The 22,831-nt window shown below is 33.0% G+C and overlaps 2 protein-coding genes across 3 annotated transcripts in view; one reads left to right on the forward strand and one right to left on the reverse strand.

Annotated features, from left to right (window-relative positions):
* LOC109546582 (CD63 antigen) lies at positions 1–19,304 on the forward strand. The gene is made up of 5 exons (XM_019917578.2): positions 1–300; positions 5,649–5,840; positions 5,897–6,067; positions 17,648–17,863; positions 17,946–19,304. Exons 1-5 carry the CDS (start codon positions 238–240, stop codon positions 18,009–18,011), a joined length of 708 nt encoding a protein of 235 aa, XP_019773137.1. The 5' UTR covers positions 1–237; the 3' UTR covers positions 18,012–19,304.
* Positions 19,305–19,885: 581 nt separating this feature from the next.
* The window catches only part of LOC109546584 (ubiquitin-conjugating enzyme E2-24 kDa), a 6,642-nt gene continuing 3,696 nt past the window's right edge, over positions 19,886–22,831 (reverse strand). Inside the window, exons 2-4 of one of the 2 annotated variants that reach the window (XM_019917580.2) lie at positions 22,325–22,583; positions 21,248–21,454; positions 19,886–21,177 (exon numbers count right to left, since the gene is read on the reverse strand). In XM_019917580.2, coding sequence (XP_019773139.1) covers positions 21,080–21,177; positions 21,248–21,454; positions 22,325–22,580 — 561 coding nt within the window. In that variant the 5' untranslated portion in view covers positions 22,581–22,583 and the 3' untranslated portion in view covers positions 19,886–21,079. Of the gene's footprint in view, positions 21,178–21,247; positions 21,455–22,324; positions 22,590–22,831 lie in introns of both variants that reach the window. The other variant, XM_019917579.2, reaches the window with a different exon arrangement.

Here is a 22,831-nt window from a genome sequence, read left to right on the forward strand (position 1 = left end):
GGAAATTTACACCGCCTGCGCGAGCGCAAGCGTTCAGTTTAAAGTGGATGTTGTTATTGTTTGCATCTGTGTTGTATTTGAATTCCGCTTTTAGTGGCAGCGAAGAAAGTTCGATTTTGTCGCGAAAAATATTGGTTCGACGGTGTTTTGAATCGAATTACATAAATCGATCAAATTTTAAGTGATTTCTGTTATTAAATTCAGTAATTTTCACTTTGTTTCTGTCAGTATTGGAAAATGGTGTCAGGCGGGATGACCTGTGTGAAGTATTTGCTCTTCTGCTTCAACCTGTTGTTTGCCGTAAGTTGTAATTAATAATTTTTCGGAAATGGGAACATTTTTACATTCGTATTTTAAGTTAACTCTATGACAAATATTATGATCCAATAGCGCTCACTCTTGGATTAACCCCCAGTGATGAAAATGAGTAAACTCATTCATTGTTTCATTGTAGGTATTTTACAAATAAAATAAGTAGCTACACGAATGTAAACATTTTCGCCTTCTGCCATACATAACAGCTTATTTTACAAATGCAAAGCACAATTTGTTTTGGCTTTGTGAGCACCGACTATAAATGTAGTAGTTTAGCAGACAAAAATGCGAATCATTCATAAACTTAACAAAAAAACGCAGACCAATGATTAAAAAATTCCCACAAGCAAACAGGACTTGGCCTCATAGTTGCCTGACACCCCAAAATGTCCCGTATGTAGGAAAGTTTACGGTACATTTTTCTGCATTCTCCTTACAGTGCCGTGCAGATTCCTGCGTAAGCGGCTATCGTTTACCTTTTCAGATGATTCTGTTAATTGCATTGTGCAATGTTTCAAAGTCTTATCCCCGTCAATTGGCGGATATTCTTTAGCCACGACAACAATTCCCTCAATTTTTTCCTGAAGAATGAGGCGCTGAAAGTGGTAGGGTTCTCCACGCAGTATGTGTCCGAGGTAACCTGTTCTCGTTCCGCTAAAACGGCTCTTCGGAGAACGTCTTCGTTTCTCACATGATCGACCCAAAAAAGGTACAGCAGAACGGACCAGACATAACATTTTACCATCCTCAATCTAAGGTTCCAGTTCCAGTTCCTGTCTAAGAAATGTTCGAAGTGTTAGGAAGATTGTTCTAGCCGGCGCGATCCTGCATCTGATCTGTTACCTCATTTCATCCCTCGATAATTATGCATCCCAGGTATTTAAATTGTGTGACTTGTTCTTTCCATCTACGTGAATTCGAGTGTGTGAATATCACACACAAGACTTTTGTAGATTCTGATCCATCAAGATACCAACTCCATGTTGGTGATTGCAATCCGCATCATTGCCGAAATAGTAAAAAACTTTACCCGATTTGAGCATTCCACTTCCAGCCCAACTGAGTTCACTCACTCCAAGGATGCCCATCTTCATTCTGTTTATCTCCTATATTAAATTATTCAGCTTTTTAGCGGCAAACAATGTTTTTACATCCCAAGTCGCTATTTTTGTTATCCTATTCAGTTGGAACCGGGTGATTTTTTGCACCTCCTGACCACCAAGGGATGCTCGGGACTAGAGGCCATTTGTCTTTGAGTTTCCAACATGATAAGAAATCGGATGAATATCCTGGGAATAACTAGAAATATTTTGCCAGGATATTCATCCGATTTCCGTTCACCCATTGCTGGTTCCTCCGCCTTTAGGGACGATTTCTCATCCGTAGGATAAGGAGTGTCCTTATTGCTGTCGGTTCAACCCGAAGCTGTAGGCCAACAGGAGGGAACCGCCTATACCGGCAGTCGTTCGGCCCACAGAGCCTCTTCAATTCCCTAGACTTAACATTTTGTTTCGTTTACGAAATATGCTTGTTTTCAGTAGATTGATTTGCGAAACGAATATATACGTTGTCTGACCAAAGAAGAACGCCAAGTGATTTCAAAGCTTTTAAAGCTTGATATTTGCACGATTTGAGACGTTTAAGAGCATTTGCTGACTTTCGTTTCCTAAGAAATATGCTTGGTTTTTTTGTGAGAAATTAAATACTGAAGCAATAAAAAATAAATATCATCAAAGATAACAGGGTGGCCCGGAAAATGTGGGAATGCAAGGATTCATATACAGGCTGTCAAAATAACATGAGAAGTTCCTATAAGTAAAGTTCTACCTTTCCAAGATATACGCCCCTAAAAGGCGCCACTGAAACAGACCCTTAAAAAGCGTCTTTGAAACTCATTTTGCTCTTGGAGTTTACCAGGGCCCAAAGATTGCACACATTAATGCTCATCTTTTTAATCCGCTGTATGATTTACACCAAACTGTTTTTACATGCCTTGAAAGTTGAGCTAAAAAAGGACTAAGTAGTCGCCCGAACTGAAGCCGTAGAAAGTGCAACTTTGTTTTTTTTTTGTCTAAGTAGTTAATGATTTATTTTTGCAATGGTTACCCATACTCACATTGGTACGCGTAGCTGTGGACAAGTTTGATATGCCACGGATTTTTGGGAGAACCTTGAGTACTTAACGAAAATAATTTTAATCGATGCCTTCCACCCCGTCTTGGTTGCACTAAGCTACTAATAATTCCCCAGACAGCAGAAAAACACTTGCCATTCGAAAAAATAATAAATTTTCAAAGCGATCCATATTCAGTTACGAATCCGTTCATTTCAATTTATGTAATGTTATGGTTAATTAAAAAAGAACAGCAGCCGACAGGCAAATAATACTGTATTCAACACTTTTACTCACATGTTCGCTATATGAACTATTCGAGGACATAATGTAGTATTAAAAGATTAACTGAAAAACTATTAAAATTGAACCAATGGACAATTCTGTGTGAGAATCTTCTCTATTAAATTTGCTGTCTGAGAGCCCAAATTCTCATCCAGTACAAATCTACCTGAATGTTCATCCTTCATATGAATAGGTAGAAATCGCCAGGCGATTTGTTATATGAAATAGGATAAACATGTGCGTGACGATAAGCGACCCTCCCTTATATTCTAGAAATAAACGCAACCCAAGGGTTACAATAACATAACAACTATTCAAAACGATATTTAGAATTGAATTCGCACCCTGTAAATTGCGTTAGACAATGGATCTTATGGGCTGTTAACATGAAAAGTGGTGTTTTTTTTGAGGATAATATATAATTCATTTGCATCCCGAGTCTATTTTTATTCCGGTTGCGTAATTTATATTATGTTGATGTTGTGAAAACGTTATGGCGGTTTATTAATTTCATTGTTCTGAAAATTATTTTATTAATTAATTTGAAAATTTAAAAAGTCTGCTTGATGAACCTGTCGGTATTAGTGATATTCGATTTCATTATACATATGTACGAACCCCCCGTTCATACATACAACGACAAACTTTTAGGAACATCAAGACAAGTACTTTTTGCTTTATAAAAATATGTACGTATAAAATGTCTGAGGATTTTTTAAATTAATATTTTACTAAATTTTAATGTACAAAATATTGTAATTAATTTGGTACTTTTATTTTTTTTATGACATTAGTAGTTATTTAACAGCGCGTTTTGTAAGGTTTATCACACACAACTGAGTAGGTACCTTTATACTCAACCGGTTTTCATTTAGGTTCAGACAGGTATAATGTTGTAAATTTAATTTTATCAGGTTGTTACTCTGCTGTGAAACGATGTACGGAAATCACTGCGGCAATAAAATTTGACTAATTGCAAACAGTGAAATATTGGCCAAACTTGACGTAACTGTAACGAAACTGGTTCGGTAAATGTTTTGTGTCGAAATACTTAGTATACACTATACAGTATACAGGGTAAATCAGTTTATGGTAACAGGACTTCACAACTACCCATGGAAAATCTTATTTTAGGACTAACATTTTATATAAACATGTTTTAAAAGCGCGTTACCTTTTTTTATACAGAATAGCAAAGCAGGAAGTTTTTCTTATTGAATTGAGAAAATCTCAATTTCCTAATTTGAGTGTTCATTCAATTTTGGTTCTTATTTTTATATTATTGTAATTAAATCAGCTTATTCTCAAAACGTATCGAGTTTCTTTTAGAGCTGTCAATTATCAGAAACTTTTTACAAAGATGAACACAGGAAGAACCGATATTAATTAAATTAATATTAATGAGGCGGAGGAAGCAGGTGTGTACACACCGAAGAAACTCCAATCAAACGAGATTTTTTGTTTCATGACAAAAAATATAGTTTGATTAATATTAATTATTTGAGGAAAGTTTAGTTTTGGTTGCAATACCGCGAATAAACCAAAAACAATGCTTTAAAATTTATGTAAATACCCTCAAAAACTTAAAAGCAAATTGTCAGTTTTACCTGTAGGTACCTACCGCAAAGCTTTTCGTTTCAAAATATGTAGTTAACTTAACATTCAATCGACTGAGTGGTAGACTCATAAACTTAGTTGAATTTAAAGATGGCTAAAATTCGCAGTGTTGACCAAACAAATAAAAAGTCCAACAAGGAAATAAAGAAATCGATACTTTTTTGGCATTTAAGCTAACTCTTTTTTATGTATTTTTTAAACATCCGAGTGTAAGCTTTGATCGACATTCTTCTTTTCTAAGCAATTATTTGAATAGCCGATAGAGGTAGGAAAGTGCTTGTTGCATCAGTTCATAGAATGCACTTTTCCGAACTAATGCCGCAAAATTCAAGGAAATCGTACAATTCTCGCAAGGTTCAAGACAATAGTAAAATTTTTGTCAATTTTTAAATCTGCGGAGTGAACATTTCAAACGGTGTTAGTTGGAGACTAATTTTCAATAATTTATTCTTGTAAAACGAATAGAGGTTGTAAAGTGCTTGTTGTGGCACTTAATAAAGTGCAGTTTTTGCTACTGAGGCCGCAAAATTTCGGGCAATCGCAAATTTGGCTGATTTTTCTTTAATTTTTAAATTTCCCGAGAACAAGTTTCGAGCGTCATTAGTTGGAAATCAATTTTCAATCATTCGTACTTGGAAAGATTACGAGGAAACGGAGATACGAAATTGCTTGTTCCTTTTTGCCACACTTGATACAGCACATATTAAGTACATTTAGCGCGTACTTAATTTCACCGAAATCGCACAATTTTTTAAATATTTGATAATTTTTAAATCTGGGCAAATTTAGAGTGCCAATTAGTTGGAAACTAAGTTATTGTCAATAATGTCTGAAGGATCAATTCGGATCAAAAAGTGCTTCATGAGGCACTTAATAGAGATCACCTTTTCTAGCAATTCTGCAGACAAGCACAAAATATTTACGGTATTTTCCAATTTATTTAGACAAAAAATAATTTCCTGGCTTTTTAATCCTTTCGCGGAGTTCCGTGACTTAACTTGCTAGTTACACGTTATCTGAAATCGTTCCTGAAATCTAGTCAAACGACGGAAAAGCATATTCTACATCCCATATTTCATTAACGGTGGGTTTGGAGCGCGTCAGTGGTGTTATTAAAATTTTATAAAATATAATTTTTTTTTAAACCTAAACCAACCCAAAATATTTAAATTTATGTATGTATTAAATAATCAATTTGCGATCTATGTTTGACTGTAGAAATACTAAAAAAGAGCAATATTCCAATTTCTCATTAAAAAAGTTTTTGGAAGAACCAAACGTTTAACCCAGATCTGTAGTATTTTTTCCATAATTTCAGATTTCGGGTTTAGCAATATTGGTTGTAGGAGTAATCGCCCACCTTCACGTCTATTCTCAATATTCAAACTTTGTTTATCCGAGCTATCAGGCAGCACCGATTATATTAATCACCGTGGGAGTCATCATCTTCTTGATCTCCTTCTTTGGATGTTGCGGCGCCGTGAAGGAAAACCATTGCATGATAATAACGGTAAGTTTTCCGAAAATTGGTAAGTGTTTAATTGATAAAAATCCTTTTTTTTTCAGTTCTCCGTACTCTTGGCCATCATTTTAGTTGCTGAAACCGCAGCAGGAGTTGTCGGATACATTAATCGCAATGAAGTTGAAGTTATGCTAGAGAATAAACTGAATTCGACAATGTACAAATACTACACAAACAGTGATATTAGGAGAACTTGGGATATTGCTCAGCATGAGGTAAGTTTGATTGAATCCTTTTTTAATGGACCACTTCTGAAGCCGTATCGGTTCAAATAGAATGAAGCAAGAACTTAAAAATACGGTTTATTACATTTAAATATCGAACATACAATTTTACAATATAAACTGTAGTTCAAAGCTAGACGGCGATCTGCAATTTATTACGTCTTATTTCTAAAATAACCTCTAGCTGGACTACGTGATAAGAGGGGGTGTATACAGGGCAAACGCATTATTTTTGGCTATTTAAAACTATGAGTTTATGTTATTCAGAGTTTCTTAAGAGCCCTTTCATGGGCGAGAAAGCAAATATGTCGTTTTATGGGTGTTAAAATTATTATTGGATAATTATTGGGAATGCAAATATAATGTATAGCTTGTTTCATTGAAAAGGAACTTAATAAAGAGTGTTTTATGGATATTAACATGATCCGAAATGACTGACGCATTACACTTTTAACATGATTAGTCGCAAATCGTTTATTAGGTTTATTTGTTTCTTGTTTAGTTTGCAATATACATACTATATACGTACACGATAATCCAGAAGTAGAAAAATACTAGTTTGGAAAATGAATATGTGAACTATTTGCAAAGCATTGAATGTGACTTTCAGTTTTTTTAAAGAAAATAATATCGAAATCGAAACCGATTAAAGGCCAAGGATAAGGCCTAAAAGTTACAAAATTCGACTCATTCTACGTTTTGTTTGCATCAGGTTCCATTAGCACACATGGTTCAAAATACATGAGGAAAATAACTTCAAAAAGAAAAAAAATTAGAACAGGAAAATTGGACTCAGTTCTAAAGTGTCCTTGTACGTTTTTTATATTGTTTCCAAATAGGAAAATAAGTTAGTTCAATGACAATTACCCACCTTATGATAGGTGAATAGTGTTCGCTTAAATCCGTTGTGTGTTTACGAAAATTTATTTAAATTCAAGTCAGTCAAGCTCTAAAATTGTTTGGTAGCCTAAGATCCTAACCTTGAAGTTTAATTTAATAATTCGAATAATTTATGGCAACAAAGCGACTGAACGTTAATATAAAAGAAAGTATTGGAAATACCACGTAAATGTTATCATTCCTCTTTGTCAGCAAAAAGGAGAAAAGCCATAATTTATGTTTATATTCAGAGAATTCGACTCGTAATTTTGAGTCGCTGATCTAAGCATAAATGGTTAAGCTCAACCGAATTATATCGATAAATTTTAGTCTAATAAGAGAGCCTTAAAGAACTCGTTGTATCAACAACATAATAAAATACGTTCTGCTTGTGTTGAGATAAATACATAGTTATTTTATTTCAATGCCCTTTTCCCTATTAATAATCTAATAGAGTTTTCTGGAATGAGAAAATAAAAGAGATACGGGAAATAAAGTCAAAAATTAAAGAAAATGTCCTAAACCGATCTCAAATGAGTTTCAATTGATTTTCGTAAGTGAGAATTTTACGTAGGTACGTGTATTTAAAGATATGTGCACATAAATCCGTAATCTTTGATTACTTTAAATTTCTCTTCTAACTAACTTGACTATTTGCTAGTTTTTTGGAGATTTTTCAAATAATGCATAATAATAAAGTTCAAATTCTCTAACCTTCATCTAATAGCTACCAATAAAAAAAGGTAATAAAATATGTGTTTTTCCGGACTCCTCTAAGTGAGTGAACGGTTTGATAAGGTTGCATTGAAACACTTGCAATGCGATTACAGGTCGAGCGTAAAGTACTGTTACTACCATGTTGGTAATCGAAAATCGTTGGTTTTAAATAATTTGCAAGATTAGTCTTGTTTCTATTATATTAAATGGTTATTATTATATAATTATTTATAGGTATTAAATGAATAGATTTAATTTTTCTGATGAAGACCAATCAATCTACTCGAACAGATTTAGCATTTTTGTCTATTAAATGTCCGAAGTAGTATTTCGTCTGAAAAAATCGTTAACATTAGCAATGGTCTCAAGTTTAATGTCATTCCACCTTCAAAAATATTTTATGTGTTCTAACGGGGTGTATTTCATTTATAACTTGTTATTTATCCAAGGCAAGGATTTCAAGGTAGTTTAAAGATTAAGCAAATAGCTTCAGTTGATTTATTATAAGGAATAAATGAACCGTAAACAATTTTTTTGGTAAAATTGCAGTTTTAATTAAATTTTGGAGAACAATGCATATCGATATTATCACCGTTATCAAAGTTTCAGTCCATTAGCTATGTGGGTTTTCACTTAATTCTAAAGCCTAGTGATAATGGCATTGCACTTATCAAAAATGTGCTTCTATCCGAAGGCTATACCAAACCGACCACTCAGCAGTTAATATATTTTATGTGGTTTGCTACTGTTGCTAGTAATGTGTCATGCATAACATATTTATTTATCACTACTTTCAATGCACAGAACGCAGAACGTTTGCCTCAATGCGGTTCGAGAAACTATTTCACCAATATCGACTAGGTATAGGATCATTAACTCAGGGATGTAGAAACATCGGTGTACTTTTCTCGGCTTCCCCACTTGGAGCTCGAATCCAATAAGTCTTAAAATAGCTCATTATTGCACCGAAAATAACACCTCTAGCCTTTAAATTAACCCCAATTAGGTTGAATAGACGCTATTAAGATCCTTGCGGTTTTTAACATTGACTGGTCGGATGAGGTTTTTTCAACAATCTGGTTGTTCACAATTTTTACCAAGCTCATAATAAGCCACGTCGATTTATACCATTTAAGCTATAAAAAATTCAGGTGTTATCGATTTCATGCTTGAATTATTTAATTTTGAAGTAGGAAGAGTTTGGTTGACCTGCTTTTGAATCTTTGTCTCAAGCTAGTTTATACTAATCGACGAAATTACTTGGGAAATATGCTAATACAATTCCTAAATTAGAGCCGGTATAATTATGGATGAATGATTTAAAAAGGCGAAACAGATTAAATAAGATATTTAAACAAATGTATGTCACAATTCCCCACGTATTATAATGCGGAAAATTCAACAAGTGTGGAAAATGAAATTTATTTATATTTTCCGCACGAGACTGTTCTCAGGGAGAGCAATTCTTTTTATACTCGCGTGTGGAAGTAACCTGACTCCAACAGTTATTTTTCAATTTGTATTAAAAATGTTAAAATTACTTATTTATAAAATAAATTTCCATGGTTGGTTGCACTAACCACGATGGTTAGGGGACGTTTTGCATTTTCTGCAATTGAATAAGCTTTTTAAAGCAGAAATGTTGTAGAAAATCACATTACAGCACGAGCTGCTAGTTACCAAATGATGCGTAGATCGAGTCCTCTACATTAGTGTTTGGTGCAAAACTGAATCCACTTTGGTGCAATAAAATGAATGATGAAAACTGTTAAGTAATACGAGAAGATGTATTATAAGAGCGGATGTATTTGCAATGGTCGGAAAAAGTACTTGCTGTTAAGTCTTAGAAAAAACAACACAACTGCGCACCGACTTTTATAAGAGATTTTGGACAGGACAAGTAATTTTTGTTTTTAGATAAACAAAATGTGCCACCCTTGAAAGTGTCGGTTAGCAATCGTTGGCAAAATCGATTAAATGGACTGTTCCCTTTTTGATTTATTTCTTTCAAATAGGAGTTTCAATTAAATTAAACATAAATGTGCATTTATTGGTACCTTAATAACATATGGATAAAATTATACAATTTTTTAATATCTGTTATATTATTATTTATGATGTCGCTTATACCTGTTGAGTTTAGAAATGTACTTATTCTGGAATTTACTTCGTTTGTTGTGAACGAACTTTGGATCTGTGACTAAAATGTTTACAAACATTTATTGGTGACCCAATTAACGCATAAAAATTTGCTATATTAAACTGCAGTGGTAGTAGTAAACTGTTATTTCATTCTTTATAAAACGCAATATGTATACAAGGCGTTTTCGTCACGAATCAGGAAGTTAGTTTTTTTAACCATCAAATAGACTAAAAATAAATATAAAAAAATTGGACGTTCTTCATAGATATTTTTATACACGGTGCTACTTAAAAGTGAGCCGTAAATATGGACGCTCGATTAATATGTCGGCAGGTTGATACCAAAGGAAATGGTTTCACTTTTATTTCAATAAAGCTTGAAGTAAAAAGTTAATACAGAGGTATAACATTGTGAGAAAAACTTTTGAAATTCATCAATACTTACTAATTGTTAGCCAATGTGTCAAGAATAATTTAATGTGCAAATTACTGTCGTTATTTTAAAACAGTAATATATTCATAAACAAGAAATAAAAATAGAAGTTATATAAAAATAGAACGTGACTAATCTGAACACGAAGAACAGACTACTAAGAATTAATAAATCGTTTATTCTCGGACTGTACTGTAGCGATTTTTATTATCTAAGCAAATACACAGGGTGTTCCGTAAATATGTTAACATATTCTAACAACTAGTGCCCTTAAGAAAAAACAATAAGTTAAACAACTTAAAAAAGTTGATAAATAACTTGTAGTAATTAAAAAAATTATGTTGATAAAATTTTAAGTGCACACAAAACATTTTTTTAACCGTTTTAAAGAAAAACGACAAGGACTAATAATTTTCGCCATTTTGGAGATCAAATATCTCGAAAATGAGACTTCAAATTAAAAAAATTGTCAGGAAGACCCTCCTCTAAACTGACTAGGAGAGCACGCTGCTAAAATATTTTAACATATTTACGGAACACTGTATAATTTGCTATTAGGCTGAATTCTATTATTTACCAATTTAACACAAATAGGCGGAGTTTGATAGAACTTTAGGCCTCGATACTATCCACATTAAAATGTTTACTGGATTAAGACGACTAAACACACTTTTCACATAGCATTAAAAAATTCAGTTAATAAGTTTTTTAAACTTTCTTCAACCTTTAGTTTGAAATTGTCGAAATTCTGTATGCATTTTGAATTATATTGTAGTTTGTCGAACAATTTTATACATACGTATGTGGGTTTTCTATAATTGATTGTCTATGACCCGATAAATATATATTTTTTAACAATACGATTTGGTTTTTAAACATTGTTTGCAAATTATGCTAAATACTCGCATTTGAATTATAAAAATCAGGCTTCCAGGTTCTTCAAATTTCCATAAAATGTTATTCCATATTTCGTTCTGGAATCGAAAGTAGGTATAGGGTGCATAAGTGTTTCCATTTAAATATTTAACTGAGGAACGGATTTTGATTAAAGTTTTTTATAATATATCCGCGTTTATATATTTGTCTATATGACTTAAGAGAGTTGCGAAAATTTTTTTTCCCATTTGGGTTACCAAAACCGTTACTATCATACCACGATTACGACATTGGAGAAGACTTAAAATGCAGCTCTTGTAGCAGTATGGGAAATAAAAAAAATAGAAAAATGTCTGACTTTTTAAACAAACTGCTACTGGCTATGGACAGTTCCGTATAAGACCGTTATTATTAATAAAACTAGACAGTTACAATGTCTACGAAAATCTTAATACAAGTTAATTTGATATAATGTGACTATTTTAATTGCTTTAAATATTTCGTCAATTAATTTTATTATAGATGTAATCAAATTTGCATTCGTTGTTTGGAAATAACAATAAATAATGTATTTCCACTTGTTTTATATTCATATTTCTACTACAAGTTTAAACCACCTGACGCGGCATTATTTGGATTCAATTCCCATTAAAAATTGACAGAGTGATCAAGAACATATTACAAATAACAAGATGTAATTCCTGTATTTTCAAATAAATTAATCATACTTTGCCATTAATAAAATTGTGTCCGAATGGGATAAACAGCACACATTTTTGTGCCATTTATCATGCACGATAACAACAGAAGAGAGAGAATGGCAATGATCAAATGGTTTAACCAATAAATTAATTGACGATAAATGCAACGCTCCAGTAACTCATTATCGAGAAAAAAGGAAAGTGTGAAATTGCATTAACATTGAGTTGAATATTATATTTTCAAGGTAAGTTACAGTTGTTCTAATATCCAAAGTAAACATTTTCACAATACAATTTTGTCAGTCGCAAAATGTGTTAAAAATTAATTTTGGAACTTTGGAGCAGCAAATTTACATTTCAAAATTTACTTATTGCTGCCATGTATGATTGGTACATACCATCATCATTAATTAATTCATCAGGAATTTGAAAAAGCAGTATTATATTGTAACGCAAATCTTTGTATCTCTACATCTTTTTGTTAGCCTTTTACGTAAAAGTGCTTTTGAGGGCGGACAAACAAAATTTCGAAATATTGGCTTGTTGTTAGGCTTTCGTCGCTTAAAAATGGCGTTTCAGAAATTCAGGCCGTTCTGCAAGCACGAGATTCTTGCATCCTCAGGTGGTTGCACGGTGCAGCAGCCACCTCTAAAGATGCAAGCGAAACTCCAGGAAGAAATTATTTTGCACGAAAAACTAACCAGTCTCAGTTATTTAATTGGTCATTAAAAAGCCAACGTAAAAAAATATTTCAAAAAATGTGAGATCATCTTAACACCTCCTTTCAAAGATTAAAAAACTCGTAAATTTAAAGCAATCAGAGCGAGAAATATTTATCTCTCAACCTCTTGAAGAGGGACGATTCTAAAAATTTTATAGGTATTTAACCAGGAAAATGAGTTCAAGATGGGAATTGTGCGGTAATGTTCAATTGCTGTTCTTCAAAGTTGTTCCCGAATAAATATTAGTTGATCATTTAAATAAACAATCAGTTACAGTAAAGATTAATTGAAATGTTCGCATGCATTGCTTAGGCTGTTGTTTCCATGAACTACATTCAAATGTATCTAGTTAAGAATGAATCATTAGCATAACCAATTTAATTCACAATCAAAGAGCAAAATTAATTTCCAGACAAGTCAGTTACCTAATTCTATTCATCCTCTTAGTTCTGTTTTGAATCCGACAAAAATCTATTTAAAATAACCCATAAATTTTCCGCGATCTGCCCCGAAATACAACAACTCCGCTGAGATCTGGAACAGATTGGTTTAATATATCACTTTAAATTATATTAGAAAATGAATCGGGACTACAACTGGATGTTTAGTATACAGTTTTCTGAATTTAAAGATCAAAGTATTGAAGAGAAAAACGATTTATTCTAATCGAAATTTTTACTTAACCATAATATTTTGGAAAATCGTTGTTTTAAATGTAGAAACAGAAGCAGCGCACAGACGAGCAATTATCTCACATCACACGATGCCATTGACTTGTTTACAAATAAGAACATAAGTATAATTGTTATGCATATGATTTGGGTATATTCCATGTTTTAACAGTCATTTTAAAAGGAAAATATTTTTAGTAGTGTAATTTAGATATTAGCTAGTTCATTTGACTACAATTCGAAAAATTGAATTTATTGAAATTAGTCCTGCCTTCTGTGTTCTCTTGAATCCCCTCTTTTTTACAATACGAGAAATATTTACGCTGTTGAGTGTTTTCAATTTCGCGGATAGATTATACCTTGTAACTTTAATTAATAATACAAAATTGCTAAATTTGATATTGGGTACAGTAATAATAATATAACAGTCGTGCAATTAAGCAAAATATTTTAAAGTTAGTTTCGATTCATCACGCTTGAATAAAGAAAGATCTTTAAGTTATAATAATTGTGAACCGAATGAAACCTGCAAGAAATTACGTAACAAAGCACAATAGCTATTTGACGATTTTGCACATATCAATGTCTGCTGAATCAGTACTTTGGAATAGTTAAGAATTAATTATTTTTTCAACTGTTCAAGCCGTTATATGGCCCGGAGAATCCATTCATATGGTATTTTGATACTAATTTTATGTGTAAGCCAAATACTTAATGCAAGCTTGACTGAAGCCAAGCAGAAGAAATTATTTTCAACATTTTACGGAATGCAGCACTTTAATGGGAATAATCGTAAATGATGTAAAACGTCTACATCTCAATTGAGCTCTTTCATTTATAGCGACTGAAAATATGAATTAAACGTCCGAATTAAACAGCGGAAGTGTCTGTATACAGGGCGTAACATAAGTATCTTTTGAGAAAGTGTTTGCGGAGATAATTTAAGTCTTAATTTTTTTGAGCTTCTTGGAAAAGTGATCGAATTTTCACCAAAATAGACAAAACTTATATGAAATAATAATTTTGTGTGTTCAATGTTAATTGACATTAAATGAAACGTGAGTTTGGTCCTTTATAATTGAAATGAACCAAAAGGGCGATAGTTCTTTTTGGAAATATTATTTAAATAACACAAGGTGTAATTGAACCCGTCAATTGAAGCGATCGTCGTCGAAACGAATAAAATAGGTGATTGAATAAAAAATTAGGTGTTATTTGAGAAATATTTGGTAAAATATCCCAAAGAAAGTGTCCCTTTCAAGGCTTAGGTCCAAAAAAAAGTCAGTCTATTAATCCAAAAAATCAGCTCGACAATGTGGTAAATAGTAAAGCAATTTTTATTAATTTAATACATTTAGAGTTCCGGGTTCTAAGCAGAAAATATAGTTTACTATATTTACTTTTGTGTTATACTTAATTAAATTTGAATACTAAATGAATTCTTAGAAGAAAACGAAACAGGATACAAAAACAGGAAAATATATTACTTTTCCACCAAAATGGAGCAATTCAAGAACTGAAATCCTCTGAAATCCACAACTCTAGAATGTTGCGCTGTTATCAATTTAGCCGCACTTAAAACCATAATAATAAATTATTAAGTAAATACACATTAGCCTCGTATTAATTATGTTTAATTTAGGTATAGACCGCGAATATTGATCGTTTCTGCAAATATTTCGTTGATGTTTGTCTCACTTTTACGCCTTTTGTGTTAAATGCCTGGTTTTCCTTACTTTTAACGTTTAATCTAGCACAAACGATTTGTTGAATCGTTTGTGCTAGATTTGTAAGCGGAAATCAAACTACTAGATTCAAGTATTTAGCAAAAAATCAGAAGGTATTGCATAAAATTTGTCATAACAAAACGGTTCATAGAGCGTGAGCACCCACTCAATAGAAAGTAGTCAGTGTGTGGAGTGTGTTAGGCATCGGTAGCTCAGTAAATTTTCAGAAGTTAGCACAGTGTTGCCTAAATGGCTTGTTGCGCCAACCCAACGCACCGGTGCAGTTGCGTTGCAGTCACCCATTTGGTTAAATGTGATGCCGTTTTGTTTGTTAGGTGTTGAAATTCTAGGGCCTCGTAAAACTTTAATCCGCCCCTGGGTTAAATATTAAGCGGAATTAAAAGTGCGACACAGTGGGACGCGATGATTTCTAACGCAAAATACTCTAGAAGCTCAGAGTTATGCGTTCAGTAAAGAAGAGTGCACTATAAATGCCGTCAACATTTTCGCAGGATTTCAAAGACTATTGCGGGACACATTTCAAGTTGAGTTTTTCAGACAGATTTCTCAGAAACAAAAAATACTCTACAAGTTCAGAGTTGTGTGTTCAGTAAAAAAGAGTGCGCCCTAAATGTAGTCTCTAAATGTAAAAATTTCGAATTTCACTCATCGTTAAGAAAATTTTGCTTGGGATTTGAAAAAACTGTTGCGGGACACATTTTCCATCGCCTTTTTCGAAAATAAATTTCTCAGGAACGAAAAATACTTTACAAGCGTAGAGTTGTGCGATCAGTAAAGAAGAGTGTGCTCTAAATATTGTCAAAATTTCTTCAAGCTTTCAAATATTCATTCAAATCACATAAAATCCTGAAATTTTTGCACTTCGTAAATGCTGATTTGAAAATGAACGCGCTTATACAACTGCACACTTCAATAAAAAAATTCCAACTTCCATAGTAAAGCCAGTAGAAACTTGAAAAATTCTCTCTGATCTGTAGTACGTTTTTATTCTTAATAAAATTGGCGTACACTTGCAGCTAAATGTCTGATATTCACCAGAAATTATTTATGCACGTTGTTATAACTGAATCGAATTACCAATTATCTGTCCAATGGTATAAAAGCGGTTCTTGAACAACGTCAAAAAAGCGGCGTCATGTTTCAGTCGATTCCGCAATTTATAAAAATGGGCAAAACTAAAAACTTTTCACTTATAAAAAAACCTTAGATTAGGAACCATATTTGCATATCTGAAACGGCTCTTTGGAGACAAGTTTCTGATGAGCTGGATGTAAAAATACAACGCCGCCCAAAATATTCCCAAAGTTTAAAAATTTACTACGAAATCACCAATAGCTCAATCCGATCCACCCTACAAGTCAGTTGATGACGTGGGACTAAAAGTTCTACATATATTAAGAATTTTTTTTATAGATGGCAACTAAGGGCAAAGTAATGCTAAGCTTACCGAAAGCTGCGTAGTGCCGCCTGGAAAAAAAGCAGGAAATGTGTTTAGTACAGCAGGAAATCTGACCAAAGCCAAACTTATTTGAAATCAGCAAAGACAGAGAAACATACAGAATCCATAAAATTTCAGTTGCTTGTCGGAAAGCAAAACTCAGTTCAATATAAAAGATTTAAATATTAGAGATAATTCTTACCAGCTTTTTTCAAAGCTGGCGCCCCATCCTCCATTTTCTACCCATAAATCCTCCAAAAATTCACCACTTTCGCAAACTACCGCACTTGCCATAAGGACCACAATAATTCCATATTTCCCATCTAAAACGTGATTGACACGACAAGAATTATCGACCGATTTCATCCACTGTCGGTAGCAAACTGAACACCTTTTCGAGAAAAAAAAACACCGAACTACAGAATAAACATGATTATTCATTTCATTGTTCGCCCTTTCGATGATTCATGCTTTACTTGGCAGTTCGATTTCAGTTTGTTTATTGTTGACATTTTTCTAGAAAGTGCCTGTTCGCACCGAAAAATAGAAAATTGTATTTAACCCGAATTGAAAAACACATTCAAATAAGCAATTACCTTAATCTACCGTTAACAAGCATATTTCATTTTTTGTGAAAATCGGGTAATTAAACCGCAAAATTGTGTGTTGAGAAACACAAAAGTTATCGCGTCTTCAATAAATAAATGTTCACTATTGAAATCAAACATTATTTACAATGGACAAATGTAGGCAAATCATGGAACAAATAAACAAAACTTATTTGTCACGATGCAATTGGAATATTTGAAGATTGTTTTTCATCTTGATCAACTTTCTGTATTGTGTTTTCTTCAGCAAAAAAATACTGTTTTCTGGAAAAGCTCGCGTACAACTAACAAAAACATGGTTGTTGTATTTTCGGTTTTCGATCTCAGAAGTTTTTATCTTAAAATTACCAATAAATCTGCTGTTTTATGGCTACAGCTGAAGGGAGCTTCTTAAACTTTCATATTTCACTTTTCATTTGATTAATAATAAATTTATTTACATTTTAAACACCCATTCTTTAATTGGTTATTGTGTGCATTGTAAAGTGTTATTTATTATATTAGTTGTATGCGTACTTATTATTTTATTTGCCATTTGCCACTTTTTATAAAATGTTGGTATTGAAAACTTTGCCTATGTGTTTTGCATGTTTAAAATGTCGTTTTAGTCTACAGTATGTATTTTTAATTTTTAAGCTCAATTGCTGTGGCATGCACGGTCCAGATGATTGGCACAAAGTAAACAATAACGACTCTCTGCCTCATACTTGTTGCCCGAATGCTCAAAACGATGGTAGCTGCAACAAGAACACCGAACACAGCCTGAATTCGTGCTTCAATGCGCTAAAAACCTTGCTGATGAAATACGCATCGCTGATAGGAGCTGTTGGCTTAGGCATAGCAGGATTTCAGGTAAAACATTATTCTTATTTTATTAATACTAATGACCTTTGGGTCTTCAATTTAATTTACTTGAGGATTTAATTCCTTTCAGGTGCTTGGAATAATATTTGCATGCTCTTTAGCGAGACACATCCGTAAAGAGTATGAAACTGTCTAAACAGCAACATTTGTTGGTTTTCTGAGTTTCAAATGGATCGATCACTTTGTTATATATCTATTAAAGTTTAATTAAGATGTAATTCACGACGTGTTTTGGGAAACCTTTTACTTGCACTTTCTCTTTGTTGTGTTTTGTTATATGGTTGTGACTTTATCTTATTTTAACACGTGTTTGATAAGAGAGGATAATGCAATTATATTATTATACGTTGTGCAAAATCTTTGGCGATACAGTATTAACATTTTTATGTCCAAAAACGTGTACTCTCTTACCTATTTCACTGGTGTAGTTTTTTTACGATTACATTATGACGCACTAGATATAGATCAAGAGTATTTTTATATTTACCTAATCACTTTTGGTACAACAAATATATTTAACTTATTTTATTCCACAAACTTCCCCATGTGTTCACGTTCACAGACTGATTTGTTACACTGTTCACATTTCGTAAGTTAGTTGTTACAAACCAAAGGTGCAAACGGCAATTTGTATTATTAAGACCACATATATATGTATACGTTTATTTAGTGTTTTTATCATGTTTTACGATAAGTATAAGTAATTTGCCAAGTTGTTAATTTTGGTTCCAAAAGCGATCAGTCTTCAAACAAACTAGACATCAATGTAAATTGAACACACAAATAAATAGCACTTTTTAGATAAATTTAATATGAAAAATCGATTATTTTCGAAATGTAACATTTTACCGATGGTTTCCAAATTATGGGTTTCTGAGCTCATGTGATTGGTCCGCAGTTTCTTTTGCCCGTTTTTATTTTCAAATAATTTTACATTTTACAAATTGGCGGACCAATCACAGCTAATCACGTATATCATGATATGTCATCTTGAAGAAGCAAGAGTCAGATGGACCAATCAATTAGGCACTGAAACCGCAAATCTGAATCTTCATTTTTTTTAGACATCCACATAGAATATGGATATGATTTATTACTCTAAGAGGCATAATTATTGTTTCGTTTTCTAATTGCATAAACATTTAAATTGTAGTAACGTGTGTTTTTTTTTTAATTGGTAATGTTAGTAACCGATATTTATATAAGTACGTACACAAAACATTTAAAATGCGTAAGGTATATTGTCATATTTGAGAATAATTGTAGCAGATTTTAAAAAATATATTTCATTGTTTTATTCATATTGCGAAGATAGGCAATTATATTAATGTAGATAATAAAAAAATGGCATTGACGCAAGGCTGAAATAAGTATAGAGATGTATCCCTGGTTTGTAGAAAAATAATCTATGATTATATAATCGTGTGTATATCGAGAACTATTATTTTATATCTTAGCCACTGCTCGTCAAGAATAACAACACTATCACTAAACAATTTTTTTATGAAGATAGTAAAAATATTATCAATTATATTATGCAATAGAGAAGATACCTCAAGGAACATTCACTTGTATTATTTACAAGCTTTCTTGGAAAAGGAGATGTATAATGTGAAAACATCCAGAAATCTAGTGTTCATATTTTATATATAATTGACTGTATTAATATAAAAAGATACTGAACGTAATTTTCACCTTATCGTCACACAAAGGAAGTGGTTGCGTAGGTGCAACTGATACCGCACATCTTCATTTTAGACATACTTCTCAAGTTTGATGGTTCAAAATATCTACTTATTTTCTTTAATAAGCATAAGATAATAGGTAATTATTACGGGTTAAATAACGTTTGGTTACTCATACAACTGCGATTCAAAATTGACGCCTGTTTTATACTTACTGTAAATAAAATAGAATATAAACATCCGTGGAAGGTTTTATCGGGTCTCTAGAATGGGTTGGTAGTAAAGACATGCGCCTCGTATCAATCATCACATATTTTGTTGGAAATTAATTATTCAAGTTTGTTTATTACACAACCTTCGGTTCCCTATTTAACAAGATGTTTGTACACAAAAGTTACTTAATTTACTTTAATCTTCCGTTCTTCAGTCTAATAATTAAAATATCGTCTTGTTTTTATCCATATATGTGGCAATATTACCGAGACGACAACGTCTTTCTGAATGAATAGCAAACAAAAATTGAATTTGGCTTTCATATCACAACGACTTGCACATTAAATAACCAGTTTACATACTAAAATTTATTACGCCATTAAGAACTAAACAGTACCTAGATGAATAGTCCATATTCTCTTACAAAATCACTTCACAGAAAGCCGATTAGAAAATGTACTTATTGCATTTTATTCACGAACATAATAGTATCGCAATAAAACGAAATGTATCTGCACAAGCAATCTACAACGATTAAATTGCACATATTGCAGGACTATTTGCGACAATTGTTATGATATACACTAATAGTCGAATTATAGTATAAATTGATAGACGTATTGTTAGCAAAAGTCTACAACATGTGTATCAATCATACTATTAAAATATACTTTCCAAATCCATCATTACAAAATGGTACCACACTTTGCATTTCCCGCTATGGATAAATACGAAATCACCAGGAACATAAAGTTTTTCAGTACGCCTAAATACTGGAAGGTATAAGTATTTGGCAACTGTACGAATAGCATTAGGAAACTTTTTAACTGGTGGAATACGAACATTTTAGTTAACCTATCGAGTTTCAGCTTTGATATGGATGCAGGTCTCAAAAACTTATCAGATATATCACAAACCGAAATACACTTGTCTTGTGCTGTAATAACTAGCAATTGATCAGACAACATAATTGCAAAAAGCACATGAAAAATTTTGTCATCATTACGGAATTCAGTATAGTTTAAGCACACTGAAAGAGAGATCACAACTCTTTACATCTAAACGTTAGAATGTTGTTCAGTTTCTTCCTGGAACACTAGAAGAGGAAGAACGCTTATGAATTTAACGCATCTTACATTTGAATGTCTTGAACCTTGTAAACAATTAACTTAAGACATTAAAGGTATTACAAACTTACAAAAACATTACAAGAATAAAATTATATGTTTATGATCAAAATACGAAGTTGCCTGTACGGGCAGAGTAAGGACAATGACTGGAAGGGCCAATAATGGGGGCAACCAAATCACGTGGCGTACCGCTTAGTCCAGAGGCGAGCTATACGATCGTGTTCATCGCGATTTTGAAGGTATTGCGTTGCTATACTGCCTACTAGTGGATCAGCTGAAATAGACAAGTACGAACGTTTCAGACGCTGTCCTGATGAACTGTGCTGCTTATTCTATAGACCTACCTGGATTGCAATCTGTTAACAGCGAGCAGATTGAGAGTAAAACTTTAGATATGGTCAACGCTGGTGACCAGTTATCTTTCAATATGTCTAGACATATTACTCCTTGACTGTTGATATTGCAGTGATAAATCCGAGTTCTGAACGTCACCTTGGGAGGCTTGAAGGGGTATTCCGGGGAAAAATGGATATCAAGGAAGAAGACGCCACCTATATTAAGTCAAACTTAACTCAGTGACTTGTGATTTATGCCGACTAATTGCTTGTTTTGCATGACTATAATATTTCACAAATAATTCAAATATACGGTCGAGGGTATAATGGTTTACGAGAATAAGCTGAAAACTTGCGCAATACTTGCGTTATTCTCATCAAGAGAATCAGGCCAGAATGCATTTTATTGGGAATAATGTGAGAAGTTGCAAAAATGTAGTAATATCAGTCATAGGCATATGTAATTGTATTTTCGAGGATTGCGATGTTTCTTTCTAAAGATAGAATTCTTCGTATCCTGTCTGGACATGTTTTCTACTCTGACATTTAACTAATTTTGTTGATTTTGTATTTTTTCGAGATTTCAGTTTCCTTCAAAGGTTTTAAGGAATTTTGCAGAAAATGAATGCTGCGCAAAACAAGCTTTCAAAAGAAGTGTAATGTATTTGTTTAATAAAAAAAATAAATTTTGTAATAATGATGAGTGGGCGTAATGGTTTATTTAGATAATTGTGTTGTCAAGAGATTTTTGTTTGATTTTATTTTTTGTGTAGTTTTTGTTTTTCAGTTTGTTAGTATTTTTAGTGGCTAACGCTAATGTGCGGCAGCGACGAAGAAGAATACGGTCAGCTCCAGAAAAAACCATGCAAAACATATGCCAATAAATATGACTGAAATCACGTTTAAATTGTAGATATATTAGCTGGACAATGTTTCTTCATACACTTCATCAAAGATCGAAAACAATAAGTGTATTCACGTAATTAGATATTTTTTATTTAATTCCTGATTAGCTCATTTATTATTTAGAAGCAAAAGTGCGCTCTTTTTCACGAAAAATCGTGCCAACCTCTCAAACACACTCACCCTCATAGACAGATCCAGGTGGTCCTAAAATTGTAGAAACCCATTCATAAAAGTTTTCTCCTTTAGGACCTGCGCTACAATTTGGCGGAGGATCAAGAGTGATCTCGGCCAGCTCTTTTTGAATCCGTTTAGCAGAAGTGCCCAGAGCTTTAGACATTTTTGGATTAGGTTTGCTTTCTTTAGATTCTTTTTGATCGCCAACTGTGGCTTGTCCACCTCTACCTCTACCTGAACCACTCGATCCAGCTGCGGACATAATCTGCAACTAACAGATTTTGTAAAGTTGCATTTTATCACTTAAATTAGAATCCAAGCGAAAGTGGCAATGTTGAGTTTGTTTAGTTAGCGCGAGCCATCCAATGCGTTTATTGCCACGGATATTATAGCTATTTATGTACCAAGGGCGTTACGCACCTTATAATGCCCTGAGGGCCGAACTAGCCCGAGGGATAGGTTTCGGCCTGATGGGCATTATTATCTCCGTAACGCCTGTGGTGCATACAATGC

Source organism: Dendroctonus ponderosae, unplaced genomic scaffold (assembly GCF_020466585.1).
Source record: "Dendroctonus ponderosae isolate FM_Combo_2020 unplaced genomic scaffold, Dpon_F_20191213v2 Dpon_F_20191213_5, whole genome shotgun sequence".
Taxonomy (NCBI): domain Eukaryota; kingdom Metazoa; phylum Arthropoda; class Insecta; order Coleoptera; family Curculionidae; genus Dendroctonus; species Dendroctonus ponderosae.